General features: G+C 43.2%; 1 protein-coding gene across 1 annotated transcript; it reads left to right on the forward strand.

Annotated features, from left to right (window-relative positions):
• Window positions 1-212: 212 nt before the first annotated feature.
• slc13a4 (solute carrier family 13 member 4) lies at window positions 213-17,503 on the forward strand (the record flags this gene model as incomplete). The annotated part of the gene is made up of 16 exons (XM_079235926.1): window positions 213-335; window positions 6,817-6,945; window positions 9,395-9,531; window positions 9,636-9,811; window positions 10,096-10,159; window positions 10,867-10,903; window positions 10,985-11,047; window positions 11,149-11,333; window positions 13,519-13,638; window positions 13,838-13,939; window positions 14,362-14,463; window positions 14,643-14,755; window positions 15,638-15,765; window positions 15,997-16,158; window positions 16,961-17,098; window positions 17,366-17,503. 16 exons carry the CDS (start codon window positions 213-215, stop codon window positions 17,501-17,503), a joined length of 1,917 nt encoding a protein of 638 aa, XP_079092052.1.
• Window positions 17,504-17,899: the final 396 nt, after the last annotated feature.

The following is a 17,899-nucleotide window of genomic DNA, read 5'->3' on the forward strand; positions in this document are numbered from 1 at the left end:
CCTCACAGTGCCGCGCACAGGTCCGTCCACAGCCCGCGGTCTGTGCGTAAAGGCGCACAGCCAAAGCAGAACTTTACGCGCTCCCAGGAGACGGCTTCCCTCTCGCTCCTGCGGCCGGTGGCGGTGTAACACCTTCCCGTCGGCCGATTGGTGACTTTCACACCCGGTTCTGCTGCGCTGTGTCCGGTCCGATCCAGAGCCCCGGGTCCTCCATGAGGCTAGAGGCCGCGGCCAGGATGGAAGTGTTCAGGAAGCTGTGGAACGCGCGGAAGCTGATCCTCGTGGTTTTCATCCCGCTGTCCCTGCTTCCCTTACCGCTCATCCACCCCACCAGCGTGAGTACAAGACATGTCATATTGTTATCTTTTAATTATAGATGGAGAAGAAAGTTTAAAAATGCCAGAAAGTCATGATTTTTCAAATTAAGAGCACAATGTAAATGGATGGTAGAATTTAAGGAGATTCATATAATACAACAAATCAATTAATACTACTGGTCACTTTAGGATAATTGCTAGTATATTACATGCTGCTTACAGCAATATTTTTTTTTTTAGGTTTCTCTGCAAAACAATATCTCAATCTTCTCAAATCTCTAAACCTGGAAAATCTGGCAGAAAATTATAATTTGTCTGTTATTATCAACTATATTTCCTTCTTTCACACAACATAGCACGTTTCATAATTTTTCTGGTGCTTTCCAAAAAGAACAAGGCCATTATGTTATCTCCAGCTACCTAGATCAGTAATGTAATATTGTTATCTTTTAATTATAGATGGAAAAGAAAGTAAAAAAATGCCAGAAAGTCATGATTTTTCAAATTAAGAGCACAATGCAAATGGAATTTAAGGAGATTAATAAAATACAACAAATCAAACTAGTTAATACTACTGCTCACTTTAGGAGAATTGCCAGTATATTACATGCTGCTTAAAGCAATATTGATTTTTAATTGTATTTCAATACTTTAAAAACTAATTTAGTTAATAAATATATCATCAAACCATATAAATACCTAGAAAACAGCTGATGCAGCAGATGTGTTGATGTCCCTCCTAGTAGCTGCTAATGGCTTCACTGTCTTGATGGGATTCCGTAGTGTGTGTGTGTGTGTGTGTGTGTGTGTGTGTGTGTGTGTGTGAGAGAGAGAGAGAGAGAGAGAGAGAGACAGAGAATCAATCAAAAGGCACACTGTCCACTGTGTTGATGAATGCTTGTCTCGAGCTGACCCGATCACCAGCTGAGCCGTGTGTGTGGAGAGGAGATGTCGCGACATGTTGATGAGATGGAGATGCTGTAAAGAGGGAGAGATAAGGACAGAACCACTTGATGCCCATTTGGGCTCACGCTCAATCGGATTGTTTTCTGTGACAGAAGTCCTCGTTCTGCCTCGTAGCTCATGTTCGTCTTTAATCAAAAGAGCCAGACAAGTGAGAATGCATAGGACACTCTGTCTTAACCTCATGGCACAGAAACCAATAGTTTACCATTGTTCTTTGTTGAGTCTTAATATCAGACCTACAGATTTACATTAGCATCAGAGGCCATGAACAGAAACCGATATTTGGCATCGTCTGCCTGTTTTAATGTAACTTTACTTATTTCCAGATATACATAACATCCCATTTGAAGTGGGCCTTTAGAGTATAAAAGGGTTTAATTAATGTAAATTACATTTAAGAGCAGCCGATATATAACTACTTTTTGTAATATGTAGGCACACCAATAATCAACTTTAATGAATTATGAGAGATGACACTTTGCTGGTCCAGAACACTGTTTCATCTGCAGTGTAACGGGTTGAAAACGACACATTTACTATTGTCAAGCATGCGACTATAAAAAGTTTGGCCACCCCTGGCAGGCCACATTAGCCCCAGTTTGTGCCTGTCATGTATTATTACCACTATATTACATTTACAGTAACTGTGCTGAGCGTCAGGTTCTATGCAAAATAATACCTCAATCTTTGAAAATCTCTAAATCTTTGATAATCCGTCAGAAAATTATAATTTGTCTGTTATCAACTATATTTCATTCTTTCTATTATATATATATATATCTTTCTTTCATATAATTTTTTTCTGGTGCTTTCCAAAAAGAACAAGGCATTATGTTATCTCCAGCTACCTAGTTCAGAAAATACAGATGCAACTTGAGAAAGTGCTAAATATCATTATATTTAGTTTTTCTGAGAAACTGATGCTTTTTGCTGTGACTCACTTTAATGATAATTCATAAGAGGCATTGAACTGGGGCCAGGTCCAAATCTGTGTCAAACACCAACAATAATGTTCCTTTAAATCAAATAATATGATTTTGTCTGGTGAATTAAACGGGACCAACGTTTGAAGTTATTTCAAATAAACAACTGGGTTTGCTGCTAAATAATCATGCAGTCACATCCTCATTACCACATAATTAATATGAACTTTTAGTTATTTTTTAACACATCTGGCTGTTGCTAAAAGAACCACCATCTCAAACAATAACTGCGACAGGTGTGTGTCTGTATTATAAATGAGCTCTTCTGCGTCACAGGTATATGCGTTCTTTGTAACGTCATTAATATTCAAAGGAACCGTTACTTGCTCACATGTTGTCCGTCAGCCAATCAGCTCTTTGGCCCTGGAGCCGTGCTGTTATGTCGGGGCCGGTGGATGTTTGGCACGAGTCGGTGGCACAGGATGAGGCCAACCGAGAACAAAAACTTCACTACAAAGAAAAAGAAAGGAACAATCCGAGCAATTAAGTTATATAATCACCTACCACCACGCTGGATTTCGGGCCCCACGTGGCTTCCTTACGACACCAGGGACCCCAGACTGGGTCAAGAATGTGACAGGGGTCTGAAGGGAGAGAGTGTGTGTACGTGTGTGGGTTTGGAGTAGTACTGTGTCCAGCTGCAGAAAGACAGAACATCTGCTGGATGCAGTCAGGCCAGGTCAGAGGGACGGGGAGAGAGACTTCACAAAAATCCAAAGCCAATAGCAGATATTTTGCATCCCTATTCAAATTAATAGCTGTAAAGTAGTCAAGCTATAGAACAGAAGTGAGTACAGCACAATGTATACTTGGATACAAAGAAAATGTCCCCTGCTTTTAAAGTACTCTTGGAAATACCGTCGTTAAAATGATTCCCCTGTTGGTATTTATGAGCAGAGAGCACTGAAACTCAGCCGCTGATGGTGAAATAGGTTTTTATTGTTGAGTGCATGTTTGGTGGTTTCTCAAATCGCACTTTATTTGACGGCCTCTAGATTTTAAGGCTTTATTACGCTCTATGTATGTGTTTACTTTTATTTGTGGTGTTGGTTTAGTCTGCATAATGGTATCCAACAGAATGTGTGTGTGTGTGTTAATGTTGTCAGTTTAAAAGCCCATTTAGACTTCTGCTGATTGGTTCAGTGAATCGAGGTATCAGGAGTGCTTAAGTCACTGTGTGTGTGTGTTGTTTTTTTCTAAATACCAATCCATGTCCACAGATAAAGAGAGTTGATGAGACAATCAATGTGCTTCTTTTGCATGATGAGATACACAATTGGCCTGTCAGCTGTAAAACCGTCGGAGTTTGAGCAAAACGTCCAACTCATCGGATTTAAGTTTTTAGGTCATGGAGATATGCTGGACATCCAAGTCCATGAAACCACATCTGGAACCCTTTGGGTGGAGATATTAGGACCTATTCAGGGGCTCAAGCCTCTTCCTCTATACATCGCACCGAGACACACACAATCACACACACACATTGCCTCTTTCACCTCAGGGACTCGAGCTTCACATTCTTACATTCTCAGAAAATCAAGTTCAACTTTTGTTTAGATTTTTCTTTTCTTTTTTAAATCCTTGAATGTTCATGCTTGTCACTGCAGTCTGACCTCGAAGCAAACACGGGCTCTCTTCCGTTAGCATGAATCGACTGAGGTTGCATCAGCGATGGATGTTGGAGGATCTGATTGAAGCTGCAGTCCTTGTGATGCAACTCTCTTCTGATAAACAAAGACCAATAGTTAGTGACTGCTGAATCAGACATCAGGCTCTGAGTTTATTTAGTCGTCCATGTTTGTCTCTGTTTATCTCTCCATTTGTTCTCAGGCTACATCCACACTAATACGTTTAAAACCGGGGGTTTAAAACAAAAGCGATCTCCGTCCACACAGGCGTTTTAACGCCATTTGCAAAATGATTTCTGTCCATACGAGCTCTGTTTCGTTGTTGTCTGCTCTCACACTCGTAGCTCTGCCGGGTATCTGTAGTCCCTGTCGTAGTGAGAGCATTTATGATTTTGTTCCTTTACAGTTTCTGTGTGGACAATAGTTGTGCAGAACAAAATGAACAGAAAGTCCTCCGTTTTGTGACCATCGCCCTCCTTAAAGCCGCAAACCCTGACTTCAGGCATGAGGAGGGCAATGGACAGCTCGCTAATCGCTCCGATAACAGCTGCTTCGTCCGCTTGCCGGCAGTAGTAAATTATAAAATTCATATGGGGCTCTCAAACTTCGGCCTAGTGTAGACATGCAGCGTAAACGAAGCAAAAGATATGTGTTTTATAACGGGGACGTAGTCGTGTGGACATGACCTTAGTTGCCACATCTCTTTTCCTCTTTCCACTCTTCTCATCGTAAATTACAGATTAACAGTCTGACACCTAACTTTGCTTTAATTCTGTTATCAGGCGACCTCTTGTTTCTTCAACGTAAAGTTGGGGTGGAGACATGCTGATTAGAACAACAGTTAATTAAATGGAGAATAAACCGTTTGTTATTGTCAACTCTTTTCTTTTTTTCTACCACATTCTCTCTTTGTGAAGTTTGAATGTGCTTTGAGAGGATTTCAATTGTTACATTTTCATTGGCAAGGCACCTTTTGGTTATGAACCCTAACAACTTGTTCTGCTCTCAGCCTAATCCAACAGCTGTGCCTGGTTATGCCTCTTTCCTCTTGCCAAGTTAATCCACAGTGAATCATCCAAACAGGAGCACACGTTGTTGTGTTGGAGTTACAACCTGTGCATTGAAATGCAAACAAATACCAAGCCACACACAGCTGCCAGAAGCAACTTTGGTAATCCCAATGACTGCATATACTAGTGGACGTAGTCCCTGTGATTTCCACCATTGGTTTTTGGACAGCCGTTTTTGAAGCCTCGAGTTCAGACTTTTGGCCGTTGCCATCTTGGCTTTTTAGAAGCAGAAGTGACACGAGAGAGTGGAGCTAAATACAACTGAACGCTAATTAAGACATTTTGTAGGCGTTCAAAATGCTACGATTAACTTCCATGAACTGAAAACACACTGTGAAAGGGTTAAAGTTGTAAGACGAAATCAAGGACAACTTCCAGACTGGACAACGGCGTGGTAGTGACCTGTCAATCACAAGGTAGCCACACCCTAAACATGCCTTGCTTTATGGTCTATTTCACATTCCCATCAGCCTCAGCTCCACTTTGCTTTATTGTAAACAATAGAAACTATCAGCATGCTAACATGCTGAATGAAGTTGGTGAACATAGGGAACATAATACCTGTTTAACATCAGCATGTCAGTAAATATTTGAATGCTGCAAGCTAGTATTGACCTTGAAGTACCGCTGTGCTTAAGTATAGGAAAGTTGTAGTTTTTGTACCTTGTACCAACAAAAAGGGTTTCATGGACATTTTTATAACGTAACACTAGAGTTTATTTAAACAGGACACAACAGAGATGCATAAATCGTCTTAAAAATGGGTGCTATGCAACACACTTGGCAGTGATTTCTGTAAAGTCCTCGGTTTGAATGCCTGTGAGGTCTGAACAGGTCTGGCCATGCTTCATCCTGAAGCCCTGTGGCTAATTCTCTCCCTCTGGGTTTATTAATTTGAGATTAACTGACCTGTTGCTGGCAAGATGTTACAATGAATGTTGCCCTTACTTTGTACTACAAGCTCACACAGCATGTGGCAGAAGTGGAAAGTGCATATGTTTACCAAATTTGGGGAGCAGGTTATCCAAATAATTATTTTCAAAACATGTGCAGTGACGTAATTTCTCACAGTGCCTTTGCCTCCATTTTCTTTTTGACCTCCATTTGATCTGGTACTAAGTTTGTACACTTTTCCTGCAATTTAAGTGTCAACTGTAAATAACCATGCTTGAATGTGGGGTATAAGATTGTCCTCCGAGTGGTGTAAAAGTTAAAATGAAAGTCTTGGTAATCTTCACAAGGCCTTAATAAATGTCACGAGATTCCTCTTTAGTTTTTAAGGTTGGGGAGCCTGTCACTAAGCCCTCGGCTGTTGCGACAGAGCCGTACGAGAGGCTGGTATGTCGATATTATATAACCATTACCAGATTAATGCAACATCAACGTGTGTGAGTGTGTGTGTGCGCAGCCCAGTTAGATTCTCAGTATAAACCCCACACCATATCTGTCTGATAAATAGGAAGCAATCCAGAAGATCATTTATTTAGCATGAAGACTGGAAGCCGAGGTGAATAGCTAGCCTAGCTCTGTCCAAAATTAATTTAGCTTATAACCCTAAATTATAGCACGTGTCATTTGCTTTCCACAACTTTGTTTTTTAAAAACAAAAGAGAGGTATAACTTGTTTAACCTTTGGACAGAGGCATGTCGGCTGTTTCCCCCCAGCTTCCACGCATTACGATGCTAAGCTAACCGTATCCTGTCTGTAAGCTTCTCTTGTTTCTCAAAGTTGCCAAACATTTCTAAATATGTCTGCTTTTGATGGCAAGTTTTAAAAAGAAGTATGAAGATGAGTCTTATCTGCTCGGCGATGAAACATTATTTGTTCCTGAATTTGTTTTCTCATTTATAGGAGGCATGCTGTGCGTACGTGCTGATGGTGACCGCAGTCTACTGGGTGTCGGAGGCTGTTCCCCTGGGTGCTGCTGCTCTGGTACCCGCCTTCCTCTATCCGCTCTTTGGGGTACTCAAGTCCAGCGAGGTGAGTCTCTATGTATTGCCAGCTGTCTGTCTGTTTTTATAGTTTTAGTGCAAACATTTTCTCAATGGAATATGAAAAGAAATGCTCCCTTAGAATTGGTGAGGACAAAAGGGGTCAAAGACAGGAAGCAATGCAGTTATAGTGCTAACTATAACACTCTAGTTAGACAATGTGCAACATAATCTATACATTATCCTTTATCTTATCATTTTTGCCCCCCAAATAAGGGTCAAATTCGGTGTTAGCATGCTGTTAATTTATTATAGTTATTAGTTATTGTTGCCACTTGAGAACAGAAGAGCTACAAAAGACAGACGCAGAGCATTGCTATGTTATTACTATTTACACATCCAGCAGACTCAAAGCAGCATTAGCACACATTCTGAGTTCATTCAACCGACCACACATCTATGTCCAATATTCACTGTTGTTGAAGCTCTGTTTTGATTTTCCTCCAACTCGAATGAAGAAATATCTTGCTCATTAGCTAGCTCTGTGTTTGGCTTCCCTCCATAGCTAACTTTAGCATGGAAACACTGGCTGTCAACTAATGCCCAGCTAGCATTAGCCTACTGATCTTCTTTGCAAAAACAAATGCTGCTATTGGATACAGTGAGCTAAAAGAGGCGAAAAAGCCACATGAGGCCGGAGTGGGGTGATACTTTTCTGTTGGTTTTGTCACTTCAGCCTTTGACAGCACGCTAACATTTTGAGTGTCCCTCTCCACCTCCTGCGCTCTTGCATCCAATAGACAAATTAGCTTGGCGCTGATAACATTATCTCATCACAATGACCACATTTACGATTGCAATTTGCTCAAAATCAGTGTGATTAGAAATTGCCTCGTAAACAAGGACTTCAGATTGATTGATTGATCTAGATTAGTCTATGATGAAATGTGTCCGTTTACATGGGGTACTTACAGTTCCATTGATATTTCTATTTACATACTGATAACTGAGGATACCCATTCCCCGTTTGTCACAAGGTCTCTGTTTTTCCTGAAGGCATGTGAAACTTAAATCTTTTGCTTTGAGAAGATTAAAGGTGTGAAGGGGAAACAAGGGTTCTGTTGCAGTGTGTCAACCTTTGTCACTCTCAAAGAGGGAAAAGTGAGAAAAACACTTATCAGAGTAAGGCTTAACAGCAACGCACGGTCAGATTACTGTATATGTGGATGTACAGTAAGTCCAGATCAGGATGAAAATGTGTGAAAGGCCTTTCTGTGCGCTGAACCGAGCATTTCCCTGGAACTCTGATCCACCTTCATGTGTACGTATACTTTTAAGAATGTGATTGGTTTCTTGGATGAGTTTCCATGGGGGTTGTACAATATGTTAATTATTGAGGCGCCGTCGCTCAGCGGCAACGGTTTTGAAACCCCATTAACCTGGTACTCATCACCATTATCTCACTGGTGTTTTCTTAGTGCTCTTTCATCTCAGAGTACATGCACTCAAACATGCCAATCAAACACTTTACCCATCATCCCCACCGCCAAGTCCGTCTCCAGGGAAGATTTGATTGGTTCGACCGATGATGACAGCCGATGACGTTTTAGTAACACAAGATTCCTCTCCATTAAACTCCCCTCCCTCTACTTCACCTTTCTTATCAGCCATTACATAAAAAAGTGAGCTGTGCCAAATCGCATTGACAAACAAGCTGCTTGTTAACGCTGCTCTAAGCCTCTTGCGATGGCGTTCTCTAAATATGTCAACAGAGAGCTTTATGCAACATGTTCTGTTTTTATATCGTACTCTACCAACACCCCCACTTTCCCAAATGAACCCAAGTGCAGAACACCTATAACACATTACTACTTATGGTACATGCAACTAACTTTAAGTACTGTAGGACGACGGGTAACCAGTATTTATATTGGCTATGCATACTGCGGCATTCATTCAGCAAACCTGGAACCTATTTAAATATGTTAATACTTTTCTTTACTAATCGTTTTATCCAGTCTATAGCATGCAACAAAGTCATGCTTGACACCATTCTGTTTGTTCAAATATATAAATATTTGTAAAGTCTAATACTATTTATTGGGGCAATCTAGAAAGTTGCTCTTTTAGGTAATTTTTACAATTTGAAGAGTTACAATGGTGAAGGGAGGAGGAGAGTTAAAAGCATGGGCCGAGAAAGAGAGTGCGACGGAGCCATGTGTAAAAATGTCCAGCAGGAGGAAGTGCAGCAGGTTTTAGGTGAGAGGTGAGGAGACGTGGGCTTATACAACTTCGAGGTCGGGAACCCTGCGGGTGGGAAGTGGGGCAGATTAAAAAGAACAAGTGGGAAACTGTAAGTGTTGATCCAAAGAGAAGGAGGGGGACGTGGCAAAGTGCCCGAAAGAGGGAAAAGCAAAAAGGCCCCGTCTACTTTATCTTCCTGAATTTGAATTCACACAAACTTTTATTTTGAAATGTTCCTGTTTGTGTGTGATTAGGTGGCAGCGGAGTACTGCAAAGACACCACTCTGCTGCTGATGGGAGTCATCTGCCTGGCCGCCTCTATAGAGAAGTGGAACCTGCACAAACGCATCGCTCTGCGCATGGTGATGATCGCAGGGGCCAAGCCTGGCATGTGAGCAGCACACACACCCATCCACACACTCGCTATACACACTACATGAATGTAAAAACACACACTCACACGCACATGATTCACGGTCCCTCTCTGTCCTCCAGGTTGGTGCTGGGCTTCATGTGTTGCACAGTGTTTCTGTCCATGTGGCTCAGCAACACGTCCACCACAGCCATGGTGATGCCCATCGCCGAGGCCGTCCTGCAGCAGCTGATCTGCACCGGCCTGGCCGACGGCCCCGGCGACTCCGAAACCGCTGAGGCCCCCGAGGACGACAGCGGTACGTCCGGCGCCGCCACCGCAGGGGGAGGTCGCTGAACTATAAAAGCTTCTTTGAAACAAAACCAAAAAAAACCCTCTTCCATTAAACAGATGTTAATAGAAATGCTCGCACCAACACCAACGCAAGACTGCGTGGATGGATAACCGTCGGTGCCGTTAAGCAAACTCAAAGTCACAAATATGTGATGTGTTCAGAATACTGTGGCAGAACAGTTGATCTTTATTATAGTCCAGCGGGTTCCTCAAACAGTTCAGCCTTGTGACGAATGTTGTTGTCTGCAGCTGTTTCAGACAAAGAAGAGAACTTTGACAAAAACCAGCTGGAGCTGCTCTATCGCAACGACAGGTACGTGTGTGTGTGGGTGTGTGTGTGTGCGTTTGTGTAAGTGTGTGTATTTGTGAGATAAATAGGAGTTATTTCTCCCAAATTTTCCTTGTTTTCTTCTCAATTGCAAATCCCAGTCATTCCCGGTGTGTAACACAGTCCCACTTTAACTTTTAAAGTACATTTCACTTTGTCAGGTATCTTTTTGTTCACAGCTGATGAGGAATGAGCAGGAATGAGTCCTAAAACATGGACATGAGTCAGCATTTCCGGGTTCCCTCGTCTTGAAGTCAATGGGTTTTCACAAGCTAAAGAGATTTTACGTGTTTTTTAGAAAGGCGATCGCTAAATGAAACTACAAAATGTCATCACGCCAAACGCTCCAGTCTGCTTTTAGCTTGGTGAAGTCACGTGACCATGGTGTGGTTTGTTTATAGCCTGGCGTTCGCTTTTTATTTCTGCCCATTGCTTTCATGCTGGAAACAACAAAAAGTGGAAACCTGGTAAACATTTGTTTGCCACAGAGATTACTTTCTGCATTGATACAAAATCCCCAAATACTATTGGCTTTTTGTGGGAGGGAACCAGCATGATGGTACCTTCCGGGGTTGGCGTCACTCCTGCAGCGTCTCGTGTATTCGATTGGCAGCATGAACAGTAACCTCAGTCTTATCTCATCTTTAGTCATTGTGAAGTCTTCATGTTCTCTTCTCTTGTCCCTCCAGCAGCGACTGCACTAAACAGGAGCTCTCTATACTAAGCGAGGTGAGACCCTCGAGAAGTCAAATAATGACAAATCCTATGATGTGAAATATTTTTCCCTGAGTCCATTGCTCTTGTTCTCAGGTGCAGACCGAGGAGGCGAATGGTTTGGGTCTCCTCAGGCACACCAATGGACACCTGCCGCAGGTGAGGGACGCACGCAGGCAGACACACTCACACCTGACAATTAATGTGGGTAAAGATGTTTTCCTCCATTCATTCACAACAACCCCGTCGCTCCCTCTCAGGTTGCGATCGAAATCCCGAACGTGAGGCGGGTGAAAGCCAGGAGGGACTCCCAGTATCCCACCAAGAGGGATCACATGATCTGTAAATGCCTGTCGCTCAGCATCACCTACGCCGCGACGATCGGCGGCCTCATCACCATCACCGGCACGTCGACCAACCTCATCTTCGCCGAGCAGTTTAACACGTAGGCGCACACACACACACACACACACACACACACACACACACACACACACACACACACACACACACACAGAATAAAACCTGACCTTTGTCCAACAAGCTGCGACATGAAGGAGGCCATTCTGCCGGGCTTAGTGCTGCGGCTGGAGGAAATCGGCTCTGTTAGGATCGTAGGGGCTGATTAGTTTGATCTCAGAGCCTGCGAGGTCCCCAAGGCACCGGGTTACCTTGAACTGTCCCGGTCTGACCGGCACGGCAGCCAAGAACTCAATCGAGCTGTAAATAAGCTTGAGTTGAGATGGTGTCTGCAGGAGCAACCATAGCAGAAATCCTCTGATACCACTTTTTAAAGCTGCTTATAATATCTATTCTCACCGACAGCGGATCCTGGATGCTTGTCAACCCAGTGTGTGTGTGTGTGTGTGTGTGTGTGTGAGCAGCTATCAATCTAAGCAATGAATACAAAAATTATAAAACTACCTAAGTATTACCTCTAACTTTGAAGTTCAATTTAGTCAAATAAATTGAGATTGCACGTAAACCAGATGTCAGTGACTGCATTAAGAGTTAACATCTTTAAGTGAGTGGTCCCTGGTGAGGTTGATGTTTCAGTCGGGTCAGTCGGTCCAAGTCCCTGTCTGCAACAAGCTCATGCTAGAACGACGAGGTCAATCGATCACATACTTGCATGCTCAGCAAATCTCCTCTTTTGAATATTTACTGTGTATGCAATGATCATCAGTTATAGCTTCTTGCTTATATCAGCGGTGGTTACGCCAGATCGAACCTGAACTGTGTCCGCATGTGTCCACGCTGTGATGCAATCGGCCTGATTGGATAGTGATTGGATATATTTTGTGGTTAAAGGAGCAGCTGTAAAACGGCAGATAAACATATTGTGTTATTTTTGCTGTTTACCCTTCCTCGGTGCAGTATTAGAAGACTTGTGCATACTTTCTTATGTTTTACTTTGAGTATATACTGCAGCCGCCCTTGCCTTCTCCTCGGGAGATGAAGTACCGTGTGGGGGCGAGACGTTTAATAAATTGTCCCGATTGTTCCCACATGCTGTCCACGCCTCACTGAGATCCCAACTCCCTGCTAGCCTGCCACCTCGGCACGTGGTCTGGCTGATCGGATCCCAGTGCCGGCAAGATCCGACCCTCGGAACTTTCATCTGTGCAAACAATTCTTTACTGCGCCGCCGCACACTGTGTGTGTGTGTGTGTGTGTGTGTGTGTGTGTGTGTGTGTGTGTGTGTGTGTGTGTGTGTCGATCCCGCACTGTTCATGAGGCAGAGCTTTGGAGCACTGAATGGCTGACAGATGCTGACATGCATTAACTAATTATGTGTATTGATATTAGAATGTTTATTGCCAACCGCTCTCATCATTGTGAATTAGAAAACCTCACCAGAAATCCTGCAGAGGATCTGCAAAGAGGCTAAAGAGAAGCTTGAATGAATGAATGAATATATACTTAATAATGGGAAATTTGTTTGAGTAGCAGCAATTTACAGACAAAAATCAACATATTAAAAACAACAGGGACGAGAGATAAATACAAAAATAAAATAAAAATAGCTGGGATGAAAGATGTGTACAGTGCAGAGTATTATTTAGGAAATAAATTAACTTAAACAGTAGAGAAGTGCAAAAATGCAAAGTTTGTATGTGTAGTGTGTGTGAAGTGAAGTGTAAATAAACAAATAATAGAGAAGTGCAAAAATGCAAAGCTTATCTACAGTATATTGCTGTTGCTACTCACTCACTCCTTATAAGGAGTGGACAGTCGAGGGAAGGACGACAGCTGTCAGTCAAAGCAAAGACCAGAGGTCAGAGGAGGTCGGATGATGGGGGACAAATGGATATTTTGGACTGGGATAAGATCCACTTTTATCAATACGAGCACAAGTCAGTGGTCACAAGGTTTAGCCTTGAAAGACACATCAACATATCACAGACTTACATGTTAAAATCAGTGCGGCTGTTATTAAATGATGGACCTTGTCGTCTACGATTGGTGGCCGTGTGCTAATAATAGTGCTGCTGTTTCTCCAAATTAAAACCACATATCCCATCAGCCCTCTTCCTTTCTCCTGTTGCAAAGTATGAAACGAGTGCTAAAGGTTGACCGCCTGCTCACGCAGTTGAATTAACTCTGCCTCCCCCTCGTTGTCGTTTCAGTCGTTACCCGGACGCCAAGGTGATCAACTTCGGCACGTGGTTCATCTTCAGCTTCCCCATCGCCATCATCATGCTAATCCTCACCTGGCTGTGGCTGCACTTCCTCTTCCTCGGCTGCAAGTGAGTGTGTGTGTCCTAGTGTACTGTGTGAGTATGTTTGTGTTGGAGTAATGCATCTTATCATTTTCGACTCACAATCATCCCTCTGTCTGCCTGCCGTTGAGGCCGCTGCACCTGTTGGCTGCAGGTTGAATAATGAAAAGAAATGAAACGGAGCGGGCGCTGTGTGGTTGATGCTGTCATCGTTCTGTGTGTTCAGCTTCAGGGAAACGTGCTCGTTGAGTAAGAAACGCAAAACCAGGAGAGAGATTCTGTCGGAGAAGAGGATCCAGGAGGAGTACGTCAAACTGGGACCCATCAGGTAGGTTTCTCTGCACAAGCTTTCCTGCAATATTTCAAGTTGTATTTATGGGAATTTGGTCAATTCCTGTCACTGACAAACAACATAAACACAGCAGGAAGTAAGACCGTTTGGAAGTGCTCTTAGCTACAGAAAATGTATGGGAAAATCCAAAAACTTATCTCTTGGACGCAATTTTAAACGCTGTAAAAATGTCTCCACGTCCCATTAAAAAATGTATATGAAAAGCTTTTAGTCCCAATAAACAATGTAAGACGTTTGGCAGTAGCCTCTGTGTATTTGTGTGTGTCTTACTCACACACCCAGCCGTGACGTTGTGGCAAAACCATGTTATCACTCCACTCGTGTAATTGTTGCGTGTGTGTGTGTGTGTGTGTGTGTGTGTGTGTGTGTGTGTGTGTGTGTGTGTGTGTGACTCCCAGCTACCCAGAGGTGGTGACCGGTATCTTCTTCATCCTGATGACTCTGCTGTGGTTCACCAGAGAGCCTGGTTTCGTGCCCGGCTGGACATCTCTTTTTGAGAAGTAAGTACCCATAATGCACCACAGTTGGTGATCAGACACACACGGTCACACTTCAGCGTGCACGTTAAATTGGCACTTCTTGTCAAACTTTATGACAACGAGATAAATGCAAAGAGTCTAGAAGCTCTTCTTCTGCATCTTTTATAGCTGCGTTACATCGTGGGTGTTTTCTCCCTCAGGAAAGGCTACAGGACCGATGCGACAGTGTCTGTCCTTCTAGGCTTCCTGCTCTTCCTCATCCCTGCCAGGCGACCCTTCTCCTCCTCTTCCTCCTCCAGCTACAGGAACAAAGGTCAGGACCACACACCCGACCGTCCAACTGGCCGTTTTTGATACAGTAGTTTATCCCAAAAAGGGAGGAAAAATGCTTTTATATTTTCAGCTACGGTTAAAAAAAGATTTTTAGAAATCTTTGTTCAGCTAAATTCGTTCGTCAGCCACAACCATTAAGATTTTCCTCTATTTGCACAAACGTTATACAATCATAAACAGTCACCTGCTCCAAACAGTTATTGTTTTCAGCCTCTGCAGGTTGATTTGTTGCCTGTTTGCTGCAGGTTCAGGAGGTCACTGTAGATTCTGCTTGAACAGAAGAAGAAAAAACTTCAGATGCCGGTGTTTTCTACAGTTGTGCAACAGCTGGAAAAGCATTGGAAAATGTCATTATTGTATTTCGCTTTGCTGTGTACACATTGAGTTTAAGTGCTGACAGGCTTTATGATACAAAATAGTGTTAAACTTGTACAATTGATAATCAATATTAATCGCTATAGTTTGCAATAATTAATTATTGATAACTTCATTTTAACTTAGGTTTAAACAGAGTTCTTCTTTCAGAGAAATCCCTATTTTCCCTATGATCAGTAACAAATTACAGAGGAAATATCTTGGTAATTACCGGTAAAATAAAGCATTACTAAAAATGTTTGTATATTATATACTACAATGCAGGTAGTATATAATATACAAGGCAAAACAAATCTTTCAGCAGAAACTCATCTTTAAATTATCAACCAAATACAAAACAGTGTTTTAAAAATTCAACAATAAAAGATATCCACGACAAAATGATTTATAGACATGACAATTTAATAATTGTTTATTAGTAATATGAGCAACATGTCACCCCGTTAACATTCCAGCTGAACTGACATATTTCCTGTGGGTTTTCAAGCAACTGATGACAATTCAGAGTCCGACCCGATGGCTCCCATGATCACCTGGAAGGACTTCCAGAGGCTGATGCCGTGGGAGATCGTCATCCTAGTGGGAGGAGGCTACGCACTGGCTGCTGGTTGCAAGGTACGGCGATGTGTGTGTGTGTGTGTGTGTGTGTGTGTGTGTGTGTGTGTGTGTGTGTGTGTGTGCGTGTGTGTGTGTGTGTGTGTGTGTGTGTGTGTGGTTGCATTACTGTTGAGGGTTGGGAGACATTTTTATCTCCAAGATTACACGCCTCAAGTCACAACCTTTGAGGATGCTCACATGTGTTTTGTCTGTGTGTGTGTGTGTGTGTGTGTGTGTGTGTGTGTGCAGGTGTCCGGCCTGTCGGTGTGGATCGGCAGACAGCTGGAGCCCATGAGCGGTCTTCCTCCGTGGGCCGTCACCCTGCTGGCCTGCCTGCTGGTGTCGGCGGTCACGGAGTTCGCCTCCAACCCGGCGACTCTCACCGTCTTCCTGCCCATCCTGTCGGCGCTGGTAAGACACACAACACACTGTCACTCAATACCTGGTCCTCCAGTACCATAGTGGTGCTCTCAAATGCTTTTTCAAGACACTAAAAAGGGGGAAAGCGCTGACATAACAACGCAAACAGGCAAGGCAGACTGCTCCTTTGGGCTCCATCCCAGAAACATAAATATAGTCCAAGATGTGTGACATGACGCCAATGTCTCCTGCAGCTTCACACTATTTGGATAACTTACACAATAACTTACGCAACAAAAACAGAGGTATTTTCTTCTCAACTGGCAAAAACAAAATAATATGACCCTTCATCTAGCATTTGTGACTAAACTGAGCTGAGCTTAGCATAAAGACTAAAAACAAAGGCAGAACAGCTAGCTGGCTCAATCCAAAAGTATAACAAAATTTAAAGACACTGACGTTCTGGACTTTGGCATATGAAACTGCTGCTTCGTTATTACTCTTTTGTTCTCATCGGGATTAAACAAACAAGATTTAATACGTTTAGTGAGCATAAGAAGTGTTGGTGGGTGGATTCTGTTACTGTTTCTCCGTGTTTCCAAAATAAGCTCTTTGATGTTCAATAAAAAATGTCAAACTATTCCTTTAAAAGACTCACATTACCTGTCATCTCCTTTATAACGGGCTGCTTTTGCTGCGTTGCAGAAGCTACTCTGTCCACACATACGTTTCCTAATAAGCGGCCATTTTTAACGAAGCATCACTGACTGTGGATAATTGGTTTCTCTTTTCCTTTTCCTTCTGTCTCCCCCTCCATCCCTCCACTGTTCTTCACCCACTTCCCTCCTTCCAGTCAGAGACTCTGCGCATCAACCCGCTCCACACTTTGATCCCGGCCACAATGTGCGTGTCGTTCGGGGTCATGCTTCCAGTGGGGAACCCCCCCAACGCCATCGTCTTCAGTTACGGCCACGTGAAGATCAGCGACATGGTACGACCCCCCCCCCCCCACGCACACACACACGCACACACACACAGCGAGACGGTCACATGCTCCTTCTGCACCTGCAGCTTCAAAAGGCTCGAGAGCACAGTGTGTCAAATTTGTATTACAAAATCAGAGGGATGAAGAATTTTCATTCTGAACTCTTGCTGAACCTTATCCTGAAATGTCTTTTCGCATTGTTGGATAATTTCAAACTCAATTTATTTTAACGTGTCACCATCTGGCTTCTCATGTCCTCGTCCTCTCTCCCAGGTGAAAGCCGGCTTCGGGGTGAACCTGATCGGCGTGGCGGTGGTGATGTTGGCCATCAGCACGTGGGGGGTTCCCCTCTTCAACCTAAATGAGTTCCCGGCCTGGGCGATGGCCAGGAATGTCACCGGGGACTTATAACCACTGCCGGTTTTAGGGGGACGAATCACCGGAAGACAGACAGAGAGAGCGAGAGAGAAAGAAAGAAAGAGAGTTTCTGTAAAGAGAGACAACAAGGAAATGATGTCAAGAGGACAGTGTTGCTCAAAGTCCTGTCCTCTCGGATTAAACTGGACCTGAGGGAAGATGAAGAGAAGAAGAGGAGAGCGGAGAACCATTACCTGTTGCCCACATGTAATAATTAGAATGATAATTGTATTGGCCACAAGGGGGCGTCACGAGAAATGCAGAACTGTGTGGAGCTCTGACTCCGCCAACGAAGTTTGATCCTGTTTTCAATGAACCACCGAAGATGTTACTAAAAGCAACAAAAAAAAAGATTTTTTTGGTTATCAGGAAACTGATATTTTGTTAAAT

This window comes from Taurulus bubalis, assembly GCF_910589615.1.
Source record: "Taurulus bubalis genome assembly, chromosome: 20".
Classification (NCBI taxonomy): domain Eukaryota; kingdom Metazoa; phylum Chordata; class Actinopteri; order Perciformes; family Cottidae; genus Taurulus; species Taurulus bubalis.